The 20,774-nt window shown below is 43.7% G+C and overlaps 1 protein-coding gene across 3 annotated transcripts in view; it reads right to left on the bottom strand.

The window, feature by feature from the left end:
• The window catches only part of Cds2 (CDP-diacylglycerol synthase 2), a 51,867-nt gene extending 31,139 nt beyond the window's left edge, over positions 1-20,728 (bottom strand). For 2 of the 3 annotated variants that reach the window (XM_031371979.1, XM_031371980.1), the window contains exon 1: positions 13,497-13,817. In XM_031371979.1, coding sequence (XP_031227839.1) covers positions 13,497-13,550 — 54 coding nt within the window. In that variant the 5' untranslated portion in view covers positions 13,551-13,817. Of the gene's footprint in view, positions 1-13,496; positions 13,818-20,470; positions 20,592-20,688 lie in introns of those variants that run through there. The other variant, XM_031371978.1, reaches the window with a different exon arrangement.
• Between the last annotated feature and the right edge of the window lie 46 nt (positions 20,729-20,774).

Here is a 20,774-nt window from a genome sequence, read left to right as displayed (position 1 = left end):
ATCTGCCTGCCTCTGCCTCCCAAGTGCTGGGATTAAAGGCATGTGCCACCACTGCCCAGCTCCTTTACCACTTTCTAAGAGAACCTTTCCCTCATCAACTATCTGGTTACTCTAAAGGTAAGCATGGTGGCTAGTTTTATGTCAACTTGACAAACACAAGCTAGGGTCATTTTAGGCCCCCATTAGAATGGCCTATGGGCAAGCCTGTGGTTCCTTTTCTTGGTTGATGACTAAAGTGGAAGAGACCAACTGTAAACAAGGCCACTCCTGGGCTGGTATTCCCTTGTGCAACCGTTCCTGCCCCCAGGTTCCTGCCTCCAGGTTCCTGCCCTGTTCCTCCCTCAGTGATGAAGTATGACCACAGAGCTGGACACTGAAATAAACCCTCCCTCTCCAAGATGCTTCTTCTGTTGTGGTATTTGATGACAGTGATAAAAACCTAACTAAGACACCCAGCACTAGCTGCTGTGGCTACTGCTTCTTTTTGTTAGTATGGGACAAGGATTCTCTGTGTAGCCTTGGCTGTCCTGGAACTTGCCATGTAGATCAGGGGGCCTAAAATCCAGAGATCTGCCTGCCTCTGCCTCCTGAGTTCTGAGATTAAAGGTGTGTGTACCACGTCTGGTTTAACAATATTAATATTTTTAAGATTTAATTGTGGGCCCTGGAGAGATAGCTCAGAGGTTAAGAGCACAGACCGCTCTTCCAGAGGTCCTTAGTTCAATTCCCAGCAACCACATGGTGGCTCACAACCATCTGTAAGGGAATCCAATGCCCTCTTGTTAAGAAAGCGGCAATGGCCGGGTGGTGGTGGCGCACGCCTTTAATCCCAGCACTTGGGAGGCAAAGGCAGGTGGATTTCTGAGTTCGAGGCCAGCCTGGTCTACAGAATGAGTTCCAGGATAGCCAGGGCTACACAGAGAAACCCTGTCTCAAAAAAAAAAAAAAAAAAAAAAAAAAAAAAAAAAAAAAAAAAAAAAAAGCAGCAATGTACTTACATAAAACACATAAATCAAAAAAAAAGATTTAATTCTATGTAAAAATAAGAGCATCCTATTCAGATACAAATGTGCTTTTGTATTTAATGAACAAACATTCTATGTATAGCAACTTTAAAGTAAATTCCTGGGGCCAGGGAGATGGCTTGGTGGGTAAAGATGTTTGCTTCCAAGCCTGAAAACCTGAGCTTGATCCCTGGAACCCACATGATGTAAAGGAAGAACTAATTTCAGAAAGTAATCCTATCACCACATACATACCATTGTATATTCAACCCCATACATAAATAAATGTAAAAAAAAATACAATTTGATCCTTGGAGCCTAAGAGCCTAGTTTACCTGCCCCTTGTGTTTTTTCCCCAAAGGTCAACCTTCATATGTAACATTTGACCTAGATTTCTAGCCGAGGCCACAGGGAGTTCAAGCTCTTGCCTGAGGGCAGCCCCTTTTCAGAACCCTCCCCTGTACATGCTTCTTGATTCGTTCCAGAGTGTCTGTGTCTCTGTGTGTGTCTGTGTGTGTGTGTGTGTGTGTGTGTGTGTGTTATAGGAAGGTGTAGGCAGAGCCTCTCTCTGTCCAGCAGCTAGCCCAAGGTAGAGTCAGGAAATCCTAGCACCTCAGCACCATATACCCACGGCCATAGCAGTGCTAGGTACAGACCTAGACAGCAGTCCTCCCTGTGCCTCACTTCCCCCATTGGTTAAAGAGAGATGGTCCATTTTCCTTGCTTATCTTATGGAGCTGTAATGAGGATTCATGGAGAAGCACTTTGTCCCTTTGAAGGATGATATCAAAGCCTCCCCTCCACACACACACACACACACACACACACACACACACACACACACACACACAGGCAATGCAGTGGTAAGAAGAGCAGAGTGTGTTTGCATCCTAACAGGCTTAGCTCTGAGGCATCACCTTAGAGCCTGCCAGTCTTAGAGGTCCCTGTCAGGCAACACCAGTTGCCACTGCTCATTGCTGTCAGTTGGGGGCCCTGCCTCTGCCTTCAAGTTGGTTCCAGCCACCCTCTGAGTAACGCAGCTCAGTGCCACTGGATAGGTACTGGAGTGTGGGAGGGGAGGCTCAGCCCTCATGCAGTGGCCTGCCCTAGCCTTATCCTGCAAGCCTCACTTCTTCCTCTAGCCTCCATCTCAAATGAATTCCGCATAAAAACATCCTGGCACTTCTCCCCAGGGCCAGGGTACTGGACCCTCACTTGCTCCCTAAACCCCTATGCCCTTCAGAGACTGCTCTGTCCTGGAAGGGGGCCAGCAGAAGCTCGCAGCCTTGCGTGAGGGTGACTCCATCCGCTTCTGCCCAGCGAGCTGTGACTGATTTCTAGAGTGTGTGTGCTGCTTGTTTTGTTTTGTTTTTGTTTTTTAAATAAAAAGCAGGATTCAAAAAAAAACACAGTTTGAGTTGGGCAATGGTGGTACATGTTTTTAATCTCAGCACTCAGGAGGCAGAAACAGGCAAATGTCTGTGCATTCAAGGCCAGACTTGTCTACATATCGAGTCCCAGGACAGCCAGGGTTACACAGAAAAATGCTGTTTCAAAAAGAGAAAAAATAAAATAATAAAATGAAATGTGTATATGCATGCATGGATGGATGTGTTAATGTGAATGCTCATATGTGTGTATGTATCTATGTAAAGGAAAAAGGTCAATTTAGGAGTCAATTCACTGTGGGTTTTTTTTTTTTTTTTCCTGAGACAGGGTTTCTTTGTGTAGCCCTGGCTGTCCTGGAACTCACTCTGTAGACCAGGCTGGCCTTGAACTCAGAAATCCACCTGCCTCTGCCTCCCAAGTGCTGGGATTAAAGGCGTGCACCACCACCGTCCGGCTAATTCACTGTATTTTTGAGACAGACCTGTCCCTAGCCTGGAGCTGCCTCAGAGAGTCAGCGTCTCTGTTACACCTCCAGAGTTAAAAGCTGTGCCACCACGTCTGGCTCTTTTGGATGGATTCTCAGTATCAAACTCAGTTCCTCACATGTTCATGTAGCAAGCAATTTGATGGCTATGAAGGATGTCCCCATCCCTAAAACACATGTACGAATTTAGTTAAATGTTTGATTTGTTTAGCGACTTTATTTGCCTATATACCCAGAGTTAGGTAAAAATTTCTCTGGGGAAACAGGGTAGCCTGCTCTAAAGTATGCTTCATACAGAGAAGGAAAGACAATGCCTCAAAACAATCAGACATCATTTCCACAGGCTGCTCAGAGGGAAACTCTAAGGGCTACAGTATAACGCAGGCAGAGCAACCCCACTGCACTGCCATTACCAGACTAGAATACAGTAGCTCTTGAAAAAAATCAAGAAACACACTGTGGAAGCAACCAATTTCCTGTAGAAGGAAATGCATTCATTGTATCAAAGGCTTAAATAACGGCCATCCTTTTCTGGATCAGTTCTAAACAAAAGAATCTTCCAAGGAGATCATGCATGAGTGGAAGAATTTAGTGTTTTGTTGGGATTTTTTTTTTGTTTTGGTTTGGTTTTGGTTTTTTTGTTTTTTGAGACAGGGTTTCTCTGTGTAGCACTGGCTGTCCTGGAACTCACTCTGTAGACCAGGCTGGCCTCGAACTCAGAAATCCACCTGCTTCTGCCTCCCAAGTGCTGGGATTAAAGGCGTGCACCACCACTGCCCAGTAGTTTTTTTTTTTTTTTTTTAACTATCTTATACAGCACTAGTTATAATAGCCAAATATTTAAAAGAATTTTAATTCTTAACAAATTTAATAGACAAGGCTCAGCACAAAACACAATGCCTATACTTTTAAAATTATGGGAGAGGGCACTGGAGAAGAACTAAGCAGTTAGGAGTACTTGAGGCTCTTGTAGACATTACTTTGGTTCCTAGCACCTATATGGCAGCTCATAACCTCCTGTAATTCCAGTTCCAGGGGATCCAACACCTTCTGGCCTGTGTGGGCTCATGCACATATGTGGTGCACACAAATTCATGCAGCCACATACACATAAAAATAGTAATTTTTTTAAGATTAAAAAAAAATAGTGGCTGGGCTGGATAGGTGGCTCAGTGGTTAAGAGCACTCGCTGCTCTTCCAGAGGGGTCCTGAGTTCAATTCTCAGCAACACAACCATCTGTAATGGGATTCAATGCCCTCTTCTGGTGTGTCTGAAGACAGTAACACTCTTTCTCTCTCTCTCTCTCTCTCTCTCTCTCTCTCTCTCTCTCTCTCTCTCTCTCTTTCACACACACACACACACACACACACACACACACACACACACAGTAAATCCTTAAAAAAAAAAAAATGCCACTAGCCACCAAGCCTACTAGCCCAACTTAATCTCTATAACCCACAAACAGAAAGGAAAACACATGACCCACAAGTTGTCCTCTGACTGCCACGTGCACACAAATTGATAATATAATATATTAATATATAATATAATAATATAAATAAAAAATATTTTTAAAAGATGCAGGGAGGCCGGGCAGTGGTGGCACATGCCTTTAATCCTAGCACTTGGGAGGCAGAGGCAGGAGGATTTCTAAGTTCGAGCCAGCCTGGTCTACAGAGTGAGTTCCAGGACAGCCAGTGCTACACAAAGAAACCCTGTCTCGAAAAAAACAAAAAAAAACAAAAACAAAAACAAAAAAAAAATGCAGGGAGCTGAAGAGATGCTCTTCCAGAGGACCCAAGTCCAATTCCCAGCATTGACATGGAAGCTCACAACCTCCTGTAACTCCAGATCTGGAAACCTGACACCCATTTTGGCCTTCTGCAGGTATCAGTCACACATGTGGTATACAGACATACATGCAGACAAAACACTCACATGCAAAAAAAGATTAAAGAAAATTAACCAAATCTTTTAAAAAATATATTGAGTTTAGAATCTCAATGTTCAAATCACTTTTCTAGAAAAGTGGGAAAACCACGGGTAATAAAGTAGCTAATGCAGGAATTGTAAAACGTCTAAAATGAAACAAGATAGATATAAAAATATTAACAGTGGCACCTAAACAGCAGAATTAAGACCGCTTCTCCCTTTCTTTTTGGTGCTTCTACAATAAGACTTTTGTCTTTACCTGTTTCTTCATACTCAAGAATAAGTTTGGAACACTGCTTACAGGGAACCTTAGGAGAACTGCTTCCATGAGCACAAAGGGGCAAGATACTCACAGCTGCTACCTCAGTCACGTCTACCTGCAGAGCAGCTGAACCCAGTTGTGTCTCGCATGAGTTCACACACAGACTTTATTCTCTTTTTTTTTTTTTTTATTTTTTTTTTATTTTTTGGTTTTTTGAGACAGGGTTTCTCTGTGTAGTCCTGGCTGTCCTGGAACTCACTCTGTAGACCAGGCTGTCCTGGAACTCAGAAATCTGCCTGTCTCTGCCTCCCAAGTGCTGGGATTAAAGGCGTATGCCACCACTGCCCGGCAAATTTTTTTTTTTTTTGGTTTTTCAAGACAGGGTTTCTCTGTGTAGCTCTGGCTGTCCTGGAACTCAATGTGTAGACAAGGCTGGCCTCGAACTCAGAAATCCGTCTGCCTCTGCCTCCCAAGTGCTGGGATTAAAGGTGTGCACCACCACCGCCCAGCTTAGACTTTATTCTCACATGTATACATTCACTGGTTTCCAGTGAGGAAGTGAGATTTCTATAGCTCCGAGTAGAAGAGGATGACAACGAAAGACACTCTAAATGCTGGGACCAAGGCCCACGATCAATGACACAGAGGCATCCAGCAGGAGGTGCCACGGAAGACAGAAAGGATTCTATGACTTTGTTCCATAATTCATAATGTAGCTTCACAAGTGCTAGAAGATGCAACGCACAGATGGGCTAGAACAGCAGGAGCCAAGAGCCCATCCTGAAGCCAGAGGAGGCTCAGTGTGAGGAGTTTCCAACAGCAAAGGCATCAAGTCCTGAACTATGGGAAATGTGCCAGGCAGCAGGTAAAAAGTCCAGATAACACTTGGCTAGAACCTGACTGGGCAGAGGAGCAGAGAAATTACAAGACTAACAGATGTCTTTTTAATAATTTAGATTAATTTACTTAATGTGTGTGAGTAGATGTTCGCATGCATGCCATGATACATGTATGAAACTCAAACATGCAATAGTTGGTTGTCTTTTTGTAGAATGCAGGGATAGATCTCAGGTTGTCAGACTTGGCAGCAAGTTTACTCACTGGGGCCCAAGGCTAGCAGATTTCAAGCCTAAGTAACTGCAGGATCCGTGATTCTAGCTGAAGAAGAAAAGAAACTGTAGGAACAGTTCAGCATAGAGGTCATGGCAAACTCAGACATGAGACGAGCTAAGCTTGAACTTACAAAATGACAGAGGAATACCTTCAGACTGCTGAACCACAGGACTAGTCAGGAAACAGATGGGAGGACACAGCAGTAAGGTCAGTAAGGGGAGCGGGGAGGGAGTAGAGAAAGCAGGGGAGTAGGAGGGGGGTGTCCCATGACAGCCATCTCTCAATATCAGAGACTCAAAAACAGAGTGTAGCTGGTAAATCCTAGATCCCAAGAATTTGTTTGTTTATTTGTCTGTTTTTTGAGACAAAGTTTCTCTCCATATCCCTGGCTGTCCTGGAACTAGCTCTGTAGACCAGGCTGGACTCTTATGTCACAAAGATGCACCCGCCTCTGCCTCCCATGTGCTGGGGTTAAAGATGTGTGCCACCAACACCTTTTCAAACTCTCAGCCAAGTGTTCAGGAAAGTCCAGGAGGGCTCTAAGGGGACCCTATTGCAAAGAGGGGGTCCACAAGCACCAAATCAAAAGGGCACCTGATCTGGGCAAGCCAGGGCAAGCCTTCCCACAGATACCAGCACCCAGAGCTCATCAGCTCACCATGGAGTGGGTGTCTCTGGGAGGTAGGAGGAAGGAGCCTCCCACTGCACGCTTTCCTCCAAATCCTGACCCAGCAAGCACTGCCACTTATAATAACATGATAAAATTTAACTTTCCGAGGTCAGGCAGCCATGTGGGCCCAATGCCATCCCTACTGTTGGATAAACACGAGGTCAAAGATCAGTGACTGGCACAGGAAAGGTGGCTAATGGGGCGATGTGGGGGCCTCACTACTCCCCCAGTCGAGCAGCTACTACACAACAGGCCTTGGAAAGCTGAGAGCCTGCTTAATGCCAGGAACAAATCAGCATTCATTCAACAAGTCTCGGGCAGACTTAATAGTCAAGAGCCCAAGCCTCGTTTCCAACTGGAGGAGCGAGTGGCTGTACTTTTTTAACCCCACAGCCTCTTGTGCCAATCAAAGACTAGAAACTGTCACAGCACAAGTCCAGATAAACAAGCTATATGAAGAAATCTGATCAGCCTACACAACCTCAGAAGGACAGACAATTGTGAAAACTAGAAATATTGGACAGACGCTTTCAAACAAGCTAAAGAACGATTAGTTGTACTGTGAAATGTATCACAAGATTCATTTTCAATGAGTTTCTCAGCCAGGGTCAGTGACAGATGCCTATAGTCTTAGCACTTAGGAAGCAGAAGCAGAATGATCAATAGTTGAGGGCTAGCTTAAATTATGTGAGAGAACTTGTCTCCAAAAACCAAGGGCTTGGCTCACCGTAGCATGTTTACCTACACACACACACACACACACACACACACACACTAATTTTTAGGTTTTTGTTTTAAGGGTTAGGGGTGTAGAATGCTTGAAGTAGAATCCATTATAGTCTGGGTTTGACCTCCTACCCCACCAAAAACAAAAACAACTTTAAAAACAAACAAACAAAAAAAAAAAACAGCTCACTTGGAATCAAAATGGTATAGAGGCGGGATATAGGTCAGTGTAGATGACCTGCCAAGCATGGACAAGGCCCCAGGTTCCACCCCCAGGGTGTGAGCATGAGCTCACAATCCTGATTAAATTATAGATATGACCCCAAGCATACTAACATCAGCCTCAACCAGAGGCACAATGTATACTAGAGCCACAGGCAATCCATCCACACAGCAGACTGAAACAGAGAGTGTTCTGAGAAGTGTCAGTCTGATGAGGGATGCTGGGACAGACAGTTCCGATGCTTAGTCATGCCTGGCCAGCACTTCCTCTGGTAACCTCACACACACACAGAGCCCTGAGTGAAGTTCTGTGCTGGCCAAGCCCCAAAAGGGAGATCCATTCACGGAGATCCCAGTGGCTACTCTCAGGGATGGACTTCAGGGTGTACAAACAATGGCTGAGAATTGTCTAATCTACTTTCTCTTTAAAAAAATAAATCTTTCCCCAGTCACCACACACACTCTGAGACCTCACTTGCATTTTACATCTTACACTTCAGAGAATTTTTTTTGCAACTTTTTATTTATAATCACATAAGAAAACTGAGCCTCAAGTGGTGGCAGAGACAGAGCCCGGATCTCTGTGAGTTCAAAGTCATCTTGCTCTACACACTGAGTTCCAGGATAGCCAGGAATATATAGTGAGACTCTATCTTTAAAAAAAAAAAAAAAAAAAGCCGGGAGGTGGTGGCGCATGCCTTTAATCCCAGCACTTGGGAGGCAGAGGCAGGTGTATTTCTGAGTTTGAGGCCAGCCTGGTCTACACAGTAAGCTCCAGGACAGCCAGGGCTACACAGAGAAACCCTGTCTTGGAAAAAACAAAAACAAAAACAAAAAAATCAAGAAATAAGGATAGATAAAATTTAGTGTTTTTTTTTAAACCAAAACACATCAATATAAGAACTTATAAAGATTTTAAATGAATGCATTAGTCCTATATCCTTAAAGGCATTATGCAACATGAGAGAAAAAAACTTAAATGACTCACACTACGGAACCCTACACTTATGTCACCTTAGGCAAGAAACTTAACTTGGCAGATGATGGCACCTCTTACATGAAGCAACAACCTGTAAGACCCCTTGTAGTCCTGAGTCAAAAGCAATAAGTTAACATTTTAAAAAGGTATTAAGTCACAAAGAAATAAACTAATGTATGCAAATGCATAGTATTTGAATAAAATTAGCTTTGTAGGGAAAAATGGATTTCAAGCAATCATAAACTGGGAAGCACCTGAGTCTTTAAAATAAAATATTGTTTTTCCAACATATACCAGCAAGATGGCTCAAAAGGATAAGGGTGTTTACCAAGCTGAGTGCAAACTCCAGGGTTCTACAGGCAGAAAAAGCACCCACTCTGCAAGTTACCTTCTGACCTCCACATGTGCCAATCAATGCACACCTCAGACAACAAATAATAAATAAATAAATAAATAGTTAAAAATGTTTAAGAACCCTAAAATACTAGGGCACATGACAAACCTACCTTTTCCCATGTTTCACTACATAATGTCTACAAGCCGTGGTTAAGGTTTTCTGTATAGCCCTGGCTGTCCTGGAACTCACTCTGTAGACCAGGCTGGCCTCGAACTCAGAGATCTGCCTGCCTCTGCCTTCCAAGTGAAAACTTTTTTTAAAAAGAAATAATAACAGGGCTGGAGGGATTCTTCAGTGGTTAACAGCACTTGTTGCTCTTGCAAGGGACCTGGGTTCAGTTCCTAGCACCCACATGGCTGCTTACAACCATCAATAATTCTAGTTCCAGAGGATCCAATGCTCTCTCCTGGCTCCATGGGCACCAGGCGCACAGGTACTACACATACATATATACATACATACATACATCCTTTTTTCTCTCTTAACTAGTGTTAGGGAGTTAAAGAGGTGGAAGAAAAGGGGTGGAGCAGGGTGGAAGAAAGAAGACCCACAAGGTTACAAACACCAGCTACACCAACACATACAGAAAAATTCATTTAAATTCTATTAAAATCTATTTTAACCAGCAGCAGCAACATGCATTAACATGTTCTTAAAATAGCCATGCTCTGTCCTAGTACATACTCTGTACACACACTCTACTCCATGAAGCACATTCAATTTTCCTACTTACGATTTGGGGCTTGACAACTGACTTACACCAGTGGTAATGTGGCAAAGCCTAGTGATAGGTTGATCTACAATAAAAATGTGAATCCTCCTTTCTAGCCATGTTGGCACATACCTTTAATATCAAGGCTGGGAAAACAGAGACAGGAGGATTTCCAAGTCAAGACTAGCCTGAGCTAAATCGGAACTCTGAGACCAGCCGAGAGCACTCAACAAGACCCTGTTAATAAATAACAAACAACTTGCCGCCTATCTATACTAACTTCATCCACCTAGAATAGAAGCCCTTAAGCAACTAATGCTATATTTTCAAACCATGTCAGGATCTAAGTAAAGCAGAAAATCCAGAACCTTCCATTTAAGTCCTAACAAAGTCTCCTGAAATGCCAACCCAATTGTTTTTAGTATTTTGGTCCAAGTTTCATCCTTTAGCTTCCTACACTGTGGTGGGGAAACATGGCCGGGCAGCAGAGACCTGTCCCAACTCGTAACTTCCAAAGGTCTTAGTTTGTCAACTGCTTTGGGACTCTAGATCCCAGAGAACATTTCCATTATTAGCAACTAGCTTTGAGAATTCCATTTTAGATGCTAAATATAACAAAATGCCTCCTGACGTTTTATAAACACATTCTTCAGATAATTTTGATAGTGGTAATTGTCTATTAACAAGACAGATTTGCAAACACACTTTAGCAACTATAACATTTTGAGGAATCTTTCAAAGTTGTTCTTTAAAGAACTGCCTTGAAAATTGTTCTCTGGATTCTTCTACTATGAAGTAACAGAGTTCAAATTTCACAATTCATTTCTCTAAAAGACATCTATGCTTCATTATATCTAAACTCCTGGATTGTGGTACAACAGTATCAGCAAAATCAGAATCATGGCAGTGGGTCTTCCTCCAGCTTATTAAACAATAGATAAGAATTGGGTGGTGACGTGGTTCCACAGTTGAGAATGCTTGCTGCTCTTGCACATAACCTAAGTTCAGTTCCCAGCATGCATCAGGTAGCTCACAAGCACCCAAAAGAGTAGCTCCAGCAGATCCAATACCCTCTTCTGGCCTCCATGGGCATGCATACACACATGCACATACACATATAAATATAAATAAAAGCAAATCTTTTTCCAAAGAATGAAGATTCTAAATATTTGACTACATGTATTCATCAAGAGAAAATAAGGCATTTCACTGTTTCCTAAGTACATTTTTTATTTGAATTTTTTAAATTTTTAAATCACTTTTAAATTTCTCATTTATTAAAATAAATTATTTTATTTTTTATATTTATTTTATGCTATTAAAAAATCCCATGCATGACAATTCAGGAATAATAAGTAATCATTACCCTGCATGGGCTGATTGCCTACAACAATCTTTTAAGCAGAACGCATAACTGTTATGTTTCAGGGAGCATGCACCTAGCAGACCTCACAACCAACCACAAGTGTCTTTCACTGCACATGTGGTTTAAATGCACTTGTAATTACTAAGGCTGGACAGCTCCTCTACCTACAATATGGAAGTGAATGTTAAGAGTCAACCGACACTTTACGTTTGGGGAATGGAGCCAAAGTGCTGGGTGGGGAGAATAAAAGCTGCCTCACCCCTACTAATATCTCAGTTGCTTTGTATTGTCTAATTATTATAGTTAACTTTTTTTTTTTTTTTTTTTTGGTTTTTTTGAGACAGGGTTTCTCTGTGTAGCCCTGGCTATCCTGGAACTCACTCTGTAGACCAGGCTGGCCTTGAACTCAGAAATCCACCTCCCAAGTGCTGGGATTAAAGGCCTGCACCACCATCACCCAGCTATAGTTAACTTTTTAAGTAAATACCTGTGTGTGTGCGTGTGCATGTGTGTATGCGTGTGTTTGGGTAAGTGTAGGTGTAGCTGTAGCTGTATTCCAACAGCTATCAGACTTTGGTTGGTTGGTTGGTTTTGTTTTCGAGACTGGGTTTCTTTCTCTATGTAGCCCTAGCTGTCCTGGAACTTGGCTCTGTAGACTAGGCTAGATTCAGAGGATTCAGAGATCCACCTGCTGCTGCCTCTCCTGGGACCACAGGCATGCTCCACTACACCCAGCTAGACCTTCTTTCTTCTCCCACTTCTCACACCTTGAAGTCACCCTTACTTAGACAGGGTGGCATTCAAACTCACCAAGGAGTATTCAGAACACAGTTTTCTTCAGGGCCAATCCATTATACTCAGGGAAGATTAGAGATTTATAAATATTGTCTTTGCAAGGTACTCCTAAATCTAGACCTCGGCATTAAGCTTTCTCCAAAGGAATACAGTTCTCCCCTGATGACCCACTGCCTACAATAGTAACAAAGTTGTTTAAGTCCTTTATCTTTCATCTGAAATATTCTTCCTAGTAAAATTACTGTTGGCATACTGTCCCTAAGGCTTATGCTTATTTCCTTCCTGATGTTCTAACCAATTTAAACACAGTAAAAAGGTACAAGCTGGCTGGGGGCTAGTGCCTTTAACTATACAGCGCAGGATAGACAGGGGTGGATGAGGTCCAAGCCAGCTAGCAGGGCCTCATAGATTCTATCTAAAACCAAATAAAATTAAACGTGGGTACTTAGGCTTGATGATGTTTCTTAAAACAGCAAGGGGGCGGGGTGCCTTTAGTCCCAGCACTCAGAAAGATCTCTGGGATGGAGGCCAGCCTGATCTACAGATCAAGTTCCAGGACAGCCAGGGCTACACAGAGAAACCCAGTCTCGAACAAGCAAACAAAGATACTAAACTCTGTCAACTATTAATCAGGGGAAGCACGGCATATCCTCCTCTATTGAAGACAGGCGAGAAACAGACCTTCGGCGGAACCCTTATTTCCGTATCAGCTTGTAGGCCTACAAAAGCTTCTGCAGGTCACAAGCTGGCAATCCCTGAGTTAACCAGTCTCCATCATTCTGGTCCAGGCTGCCACAGCTGGTTCTACACATCACTCACTGATCCTGTCCACAAATACTGTCATTCAGCGTCCACAGTAAAACAACCACTCTCCACCTTTCTCAACTTCACACAAGCCTCGCACTTTCAACCAAAGGAGCGCCCCTACACTGACTGTGTCCCTGCCAAAATGGCCTCCTCCTTACCTTCCTCCTCTACCCCATCAATGCCCACACTTGGCGCAGTAAACAAACCCAGCAGTGGGAGCACACACCTGCTCACTAGCCCGCCCGCTCACCGCGTGAATCAAGACGCCTCTCTGATAGAACCAACAGATTTAATGTTTTAATCAAGTTCAAAAGAAGGTTTTAATCTAGCAGGGGACAAATGCTATAGCCTGAGTCTCCCCAGTCCCCAATTAACAGCAATATTTGTAGAGCAAGCGATGAGCCTACATCGCACTCAAGATCTGTGGGGTGTCCTGTCTCCACATCAGGAAGGCCTAGGGAAGGTGAGGACCCTCCAGAGCTCACGCGCTACTCCTCCCGCCCGCAGGCGGCTGTCCCCACAAGCAAAGGACAACCCGCCGACCCTCTGCGCAACCCAGGCCTGGTACTCAGAGCCGCGACAAAGGTCAGAGGGCGAGGCTGCTGGCGCGCCCCTCCGCACTCAACGATGCCTCTACCTTGTCCTCCGGAGGTGCGTCCTCGCGGACAGCCCTCTGCCGTAGCTCGGTCATGCTGGGGACCCCGGCGCGACGTCACCCAGAGTGAGCTGCACAGCGGCCGCCGAGGGTCGGCTCAGTGCGCACGGCCTCTCGGCGGGCCAGAGCACCTCGCAGCCCCACCGAGCCTTGCACAGCCCCTGCAGCAACGCCACTAACCCCGAGCCCGGCACCGCCCAGCACCGCTGCCGCCGCCCTGGCCCGGAGAGCGGAGCCGCTGTTTCCCCAGCGGCCGCTCGCTCCTCCTCCCGGGAAGCTGCGAGCCAGTGCGCACGCGCACTACGGCCATCTCCGCCAGGGAGCCCAGACGCCAGGAGGCGGGGCAGCGGGCGGGGGCGGGGGAGATGAGCGGAGTTCGAGAAACTCATTGGACAAAACCTGGAGGGGGCGGGAAAAAAGAGCAGAATGAACCAACGGGGTCCTTGCGTCCTACCGCGAGTCCCCGCGCGCGAGTGCTGGGTCCAGAAGGTAACTTGTTACTGGGGACGACAGCGCCTCTCGGCGGCCTAGACTCGCCAGCACTTGCTGCTCTCAGCTTGGGAGTACAAGCGAAGAGACCAGGGCTCACCTCTGCACTTCTCAGCAGGTGAAACCTCAGTTTCAGCTCACAGTTGCCTAGCCAAGCCGTGGTCGCTAGCAAATTAGTGAGCACTGGTTCTGTCTAGGCCCGACTCAGAAATAGCCTTGGTTAGTTTGTCTTTTTTTTTTTTGGTTCGAGACAGGGTTTCTCTGGCTGTCCTGGAACTCACTCTGTAGACCAGACTGGCCTCGAACTCAGAAATCTGCCTGCCTCTGCCTCCCAAGTGCTGGGATTAAAAGCGTGCGCCACCACTGCCCGTCTATCACACACCTTTTTTGTTCACAGCACTCCAGAGACAGAGGCAAGTGGATCTGATCTATATAGCCTGTTCCAGTGCTACCCAATGAGACCCTGTTTCAAAAAACAAAAACAAACAAAACAAAAGAACCACTTAGAAATGGATATGATTTCTGCAAGTAACATCATCCAAAGTATTGCTTGTCTTAAATTTTTGTCGTTTTCTGCTGAAGGTAGAAATCAGGGCCTAGCTCTTACTAACCAGAACTTCTGTGAGTAAGTTAACACCAGCAACAGCAACTGATTGTTAGAAAACATTTGGGCTGAAAGGAATGTTTCCTATGGAGCCCCTATATTCCTGACATAGCCTAAGCATTTAGCTGGCAGCTACAAGGTTACTAGTAAGAATCAGAACCCAGACCTTTATTACTGAAATCATGCTGTAACCAGTGTTCACATATGCTGAACATATACTGCCAGAATTTAGTATCGCCAGTGCAGTCCCAGCATTGTTCTCATGCAAAACAGGGCTCCCCGTCCTTAGCCATATTGTAATCTAACAGAAGTCTTCCACACAGAGGTTTTGTTTCCTTTTAGAGACTTTGCCCTGAGCTGTGAGTTATCAGAAAATACGAAGAGTTCTGAAAAAATGACTTATATTCTTTTTTTTTTTTTTAAGGGAAGAAAGGTCTATTTGAATCAAAGTTTAAGGGGATATAGCTAGCTCATAATAGGAAGACAAGGAGCAGGAATCCTAGTAAATGGTCACATGATATCTACAAGACTTATATTCTTAAGTTCTTTTTTTTTTTTTTTTTTTTTTTTTTTTTTTTTTTTTTTTTTTTTTTTTTGAGACAGGGTTTCTCTGTGTAGCCCTGGCTGTCCTCGAACTCAGAAATCCACCTGCCTCTGCCTCCCAAGTGCTGGGATTAAAGACATGTGCCACCACTGCCCGGCTTTCTTTGTTATTTAACAGCTTTGCTCAAATGCTTGGATGCTCTTGTTCCTCTGCTGGTGGTTGCTGGTTTTGTTGGTTTGGGTTTTTGCTTTGTTCTGTTAGAAATAAGTACCATTTGAAGCCAGACTGCCTACTTTTTGGGCTCTTTTTTCTTCTCCACCCCTCTTCTTCCACCCTTTCAACACCCTATCACTAGGTAGGAGAGGAAAAAAGGGATAGAGATGAAAGGGGATACTAATATCGTGAGATTACCTCCTGATAATTAAGGGCATCAAGTTCCTTGGAGCAAGTTTGAGACCAAAAATACGTGACTAGAGAAATGGTTCAATGGTTAAGAGCACTTACTGCTCTCGCAGAGGGTGGAGGTTTGGCTCTCAGCACCCATACGGGACGCACAAGTGCCTTAATTCTGGTTCCCAGGGACTCAACTCCCTCCTCAGGCGTCTAGGATCATCTGCATTCACATGGTACACATGCACACATAACTCATACAGTCACACACATACAAAAAATAAAATAAATATCTCAAAAACTAAAAAACAGGACTGGAGAAATGGCTCAGTCACTAGGAGAGCTGGCTGTTCTTCTAGAGGGCCTAAGCTAAACTCTCAGCACCCACATGGCAGCCCGTAACGGTCTGAGACTACAGTCCTAGGGGATTCAGCCTCCTCTTCTAGCCTCCGAGGGCACCAGCTACACACATAGTACACAGATGTACATAGAGACAAAACACTCATACACATCAAAAATAAAGCAACACCTGGAAGTCAGTCAAGATAAATCAGAGTTATGAAGCTCAATGAGGTATGTACTCAATGAGATAATGCCTTAGAACTTGGCCTGAACAAAGTTCTCACTTAGCACCATCAGACCTAATTGAGCTCAAACCAAATGCATTCCTAAATGATTCCTAAAATCAGTGTTGTAGGGAGCAGGAATCCATTAACCAGACAATTCTAGAAATCATGCTAATAGCACTTCAGTTTTAATGCCTCTCCTTCAATTGCAGAAAGAAAAGTAAAAAAATCTCCCTCTGTCATCATTCAAAGCATTATCTTGTGCTTCCTCAGTTCCTGGGGATGTGTTCTGATGGTTTGTTTGCTTGTTTGTTTTGTCTTGTTTTTCTGCTCATTATATTTAGTTTTTCCTCTGGACTCAGACATTTTGTAATTTTCTTTCTTGTAAATTTTTCATTATAAAATTTCTTTTTAGATTTATTATTATTCCAAGTGTATGTGCCTGATCCCTGCAGAGGTCAAAATCAAAAGAGGTTTTTAGATCCCCTGGAACTGGAGTTACAGAGGGTTGTGAGCCATCAATGTGAGTGCTGAGAATCAATCCTGAGTCCTCTGCATCAGAAAGTGCTCTTAACCACTAAGTGATCGCTCCAGCCCTCAGGTGTATTTTATTACAAAGTTTTCCCATCATTACACCTCCTGGTTAATTCCTTTATTTTTAAATACCATGTTCACTAATAGAACTTGGGATTCCAGTCTCCCAGAATATCCAGGCTGATTGCAAACCCAGTCTATGAGGCAGTTACTATTATTAGGTATAATAATGCCACTTCATAATAAAACACCTCCCATTTTCTTTCTCTCTCTCTCTCTCTTCCTTTTTTCTTTAATCTCCAGCATTCAGGAGGCAGAGGCAGGCAGATCTCTGTGAATGTGAGGCCAGCCTGGTCTACATAGCAAGTTTGAGGCCCAGTATAATACATACCTGCATACACACACACATACATGATATCCTGTGTGCTCTGTCCCTGCCTGGCTCTGCAATCCCACCTGCATCGGTCTCCCACTGTTCATTATGCTCCAGCCATGTAAACCTTTGAGTTCTACCACAGGACGCTGAGCACACCTTTTCTTATTATGCTCATCAGTCTCCTCTTCTTCTTATTCCTCTCCTTCTCTCTTTCTGTTTCTGGGGATGGAACCCAGAGACTTCTGGGTGTGTATGAGCTACATCCCCAGCCCTAATGTCTACCATTTTAATCATTCTGTTGTTACAATGATCTCTTCCACTCCCAAAACAGCTAGCTTCTCTAGTAAAATGCTACCTCCTTAGACAGACCTTCTACAACTAGTACATAGCTAGTTTTAAGTCCTCATTTCAACAAGATCATGGGCACAGCAGGCATCATGCCAATGGAGTTTATCTGCCATTTAAAATATCTCCAGGGGCCTGGGGCATAACTCAGAGGTAGGTTTCTGTTTAGCTTTTTCTGAAGTCCTGGCATCAGTTCCCAGCATTAAAAAAAGAGTCTCTAAAATGATTACTCTGTGTCTAGGCATTAAAGAAAATATTCTATAAGCCCCTAGCACTGAAACAGAGTGACAGAAGATGCATAGTGTTGTTAGCAAAGCAAGAACACAAGTCGGAAAGAACACATTCTATGGTTTGCAAAGGAAACGAGATTTTAAGAAACCCAAGAAAAGAAAATTCTCACAAATATATGTAGCTCTATCTTGGGTTTTTATTGTTGTTTGTGCTGTGGTGCTGTAGATCTAACCCAAGGTCCTAACCACACAGAAACACTAAGCTGCAAGCCCAGCCTTACATCTTTTGATGTGTGAAGGAGTAATTCAGGCTGTCAAGACAGTTTAGCAAGTAAAGGGACTCACCACTGAGCTTGGCAACCTGAGTTCTCTCCTGGGATCCATGGTCAAAGAACAGAGCTGGCTCTTTTTTTTTAAGATTTATTTCTTTCTTTATTTTATATATATGAGTACACCATTGCTCTCTTCAGACACACCAGAAGAGGGCATCAGATCCCATTACAGATGGTTGTGAGCCACTATGTGGTTGCTGGGAATTGAACTCAGGACCTTTGGAAGAGCAGTGAGTGCTCTTAACTACTAGCCATTTCTCCAACCCATAACTGTTTTTATTTTTAACTATTACAATATCAAAATTGCATATGATAAAGCACTGTGTGGTAGTTTGACAGTTGTCCTCATTTGTGCTGTATAAGATAATGACTCACCTTATAAACTAACATAAATGCTGGGCTGGAGAGATGGCTCAGTGGTTAAGAGCACTTGCTTTGCTTGCAGAGGATCTGGAGTTCAATTCCCAGCACCCATGTGGTAACTCACAACCATCTGTAGCTCCTGTCCCAGGGAATCAAATGCTGCCTTCTGGCCTTCAAGGGCATTAGGCAAGTACATAGTACACAGACATGCATGCAGACACAACATTCATACACATCAATTTTAAAAAGTCAAATTTAGGGCTGGAGAGATGACTCAGTGGGTAAGAGCACCGACTGCTCTTCTGAAGATCCTCAGTTTAAATCCCAGCAACCACATGGTGGCTCACAACCAACCATCTGTAACGAGATCTGACTCCCTCTTCGGGCGTGTCTGAAGACAGCTACAGTGTACTTACATATAATAAATAAACCTTTAAAAAAAATGTCAAATTTGCCAGCCTGGTCTACCAAGCAAACAAGCAAACTTTAGTACAGCCAGGGAACATAAGAGACCCTTATCTCAAACAAAAACAAAACAGTGCAATAAAACAGATACTCCTAATGCATATGCCAGACGGAGTGAACAGTGTAGGGAAAATCGACATTTGCCATCAGAATGGTCAGGAGTATTCTAGACTTGATGAAATAAATAAATCTTCAATACCTTGAGAGTGATAAATAAGTTTGTATCTCATTATACCTAGACATACGGTAAAAAAGAATAAAAGGAAAAAGAAGCTGAGAAATCCTACAAACCAAGATATTAAATGAAACTAAAGAGCTAGGCTTGATGCCATACCCCTATAATGCCAGCTACTCCAGAGGCTGTGGCATCAAACTGTGAGTACAAGGCCAGCATGGATAACAGAGTGAGTTTGAAGCAAGCCTTTAAAAAGTATGGAGACTCTTAACAGGGTGAGAGTCTCAATAAGATGTACAATTTTCTGGCTAAATCCCCAAGCCAGGAAAAGAAAAATCAAATAAGATAAACTAAAGCGAAATGCTGGAAATAAGGAAAGAATGCACATGATATGGGATTAAATTGTCATATGTAAACTTTTCCCCCTTTGTGTCAGTCTTGGTAGATAGTTCAAGCTGAGTTTAAATCTAGGCCCTCCTAACCTCAGCCTTCCCATGTGCTGGAACTACAGTCGTTAACCACTCTCACCAGCTAAAACAATCCTTTTAACTTTCTGAAAATTTATATACCTTATTAGTAAAAGGAAAAAAAACCTTGCAAATAAACAAAACATCACACACCAAAAGTTGTGTTTACACAACCACTCAATGTTCTATATACAGTTAGAAGAGACAACCAGGCTGTGGTGGCACAAGCCTTTGATCCCAACACTTGGGAGGCAGAGGCAGGCAGATTTCTGAGTTCCAGGCCCAGCCTGGTCTACAGAGTGAGTTCCAGGACAGCCAGAGCTATACAGAGAAACCCTGTCTTGAAAAACCAAAAAAAAGAGAGAGAGAGAGAGACATTCCAAATGGAAGCTGTTACACTTTAAAGTTTTACGCTTTCATTATCAAATATATCTTATCTACCACCAAAACCAAAAGAAAAAACATTAACTCTATATCCTTTTGTAAATGATGTCCATTACCTGCATTCAGTTCTTCCCCATAGGAAAAAGAAACTTTAGAACAACGTGCTGCAGCCCAGGTACATATGAAAGACGCTCCACCTGCAACAGCTAACATTTTCAAGATAGGGCTCAGGTTTGGATTCATCTTCAGCCTAAATTAAGATGAAAATACTAGTAATAACTACCTTTAGAAAAATAGAACCAGCCACACAAGGAAAATAATTACGTGCTACATATGGACTTTGTATCTTCTTTGCAGAAGCGTTCACGTTAAGAGGTATTTTTTAGTCTTTAGGTAGAGAAGTTCAGAGCGACGCCCACAGAAAAGTGCTATGAAATTGGGGGATGTTAGCTGGGCGGTGGTGGCGCACGCCTTTAATCCCAGCACTTGGGAGGCAGAGGCAGGCGGATTTCTGGGTTCGAGGCCAGCCTGGTCTACAGACTGAGTTCCAGGACAGCCAGGGTTATACAGAGAAATCCTGTCTTGAAAAAAAAAGAAAGAAAGAAAGAAAAATAAATAAAAAAAAAGAAATTGGGGGATGTTAAAATATGATGGCCTCTTTATTACTCGATATTTTGCGGCATATTTCTTACGCGGTAATAAAGGGAAAGCGCTCCGTAGTGTTTAAACCAGCTATATTCTCCAGTTTCAAGACAGGCCGCCGCGCAGAGCTTGGTTTGCACGTGACTTTCATTTCCGTGGCGCGGAAACTTCCTAAGGATGGAAACCTCAGCCTAAGCGCTCCACAAGCTTGGGCGGTGACGGCAGCCTACACGAACCCCGTAATGCCCCTCCCCTCCCACACTCCTACCCCGCAGCCCGCCTCTGCATACGCGACGGGGCGGACCTTGCTCAAACCACGGATACGATTGGTCCTAGGGGAGAGGTGGGCGGGTC

Source organism: Mastomys coucha, unplaced genomic scaffold (genome assembly GCF_008632895.1).
Source record: "Mastomys coucha isolate ucsf_1 unplaced genomic scaffold, UCSF_Mcou_1 pScaffold15, whole genome shotgun sequence".
NCBI classification, from domain to species: domain Eukaryota; kingdom Metazoa; phylum Chordata; class Mammalia; order Rodentia; family Muridae; genus Mastomys; species Mastomys coucha.
The sequence above is the reverse complement of the archived record's forward strand: the minus strand, read 5'-3'. Positions and strand labels throughout refer to the sequence as shown.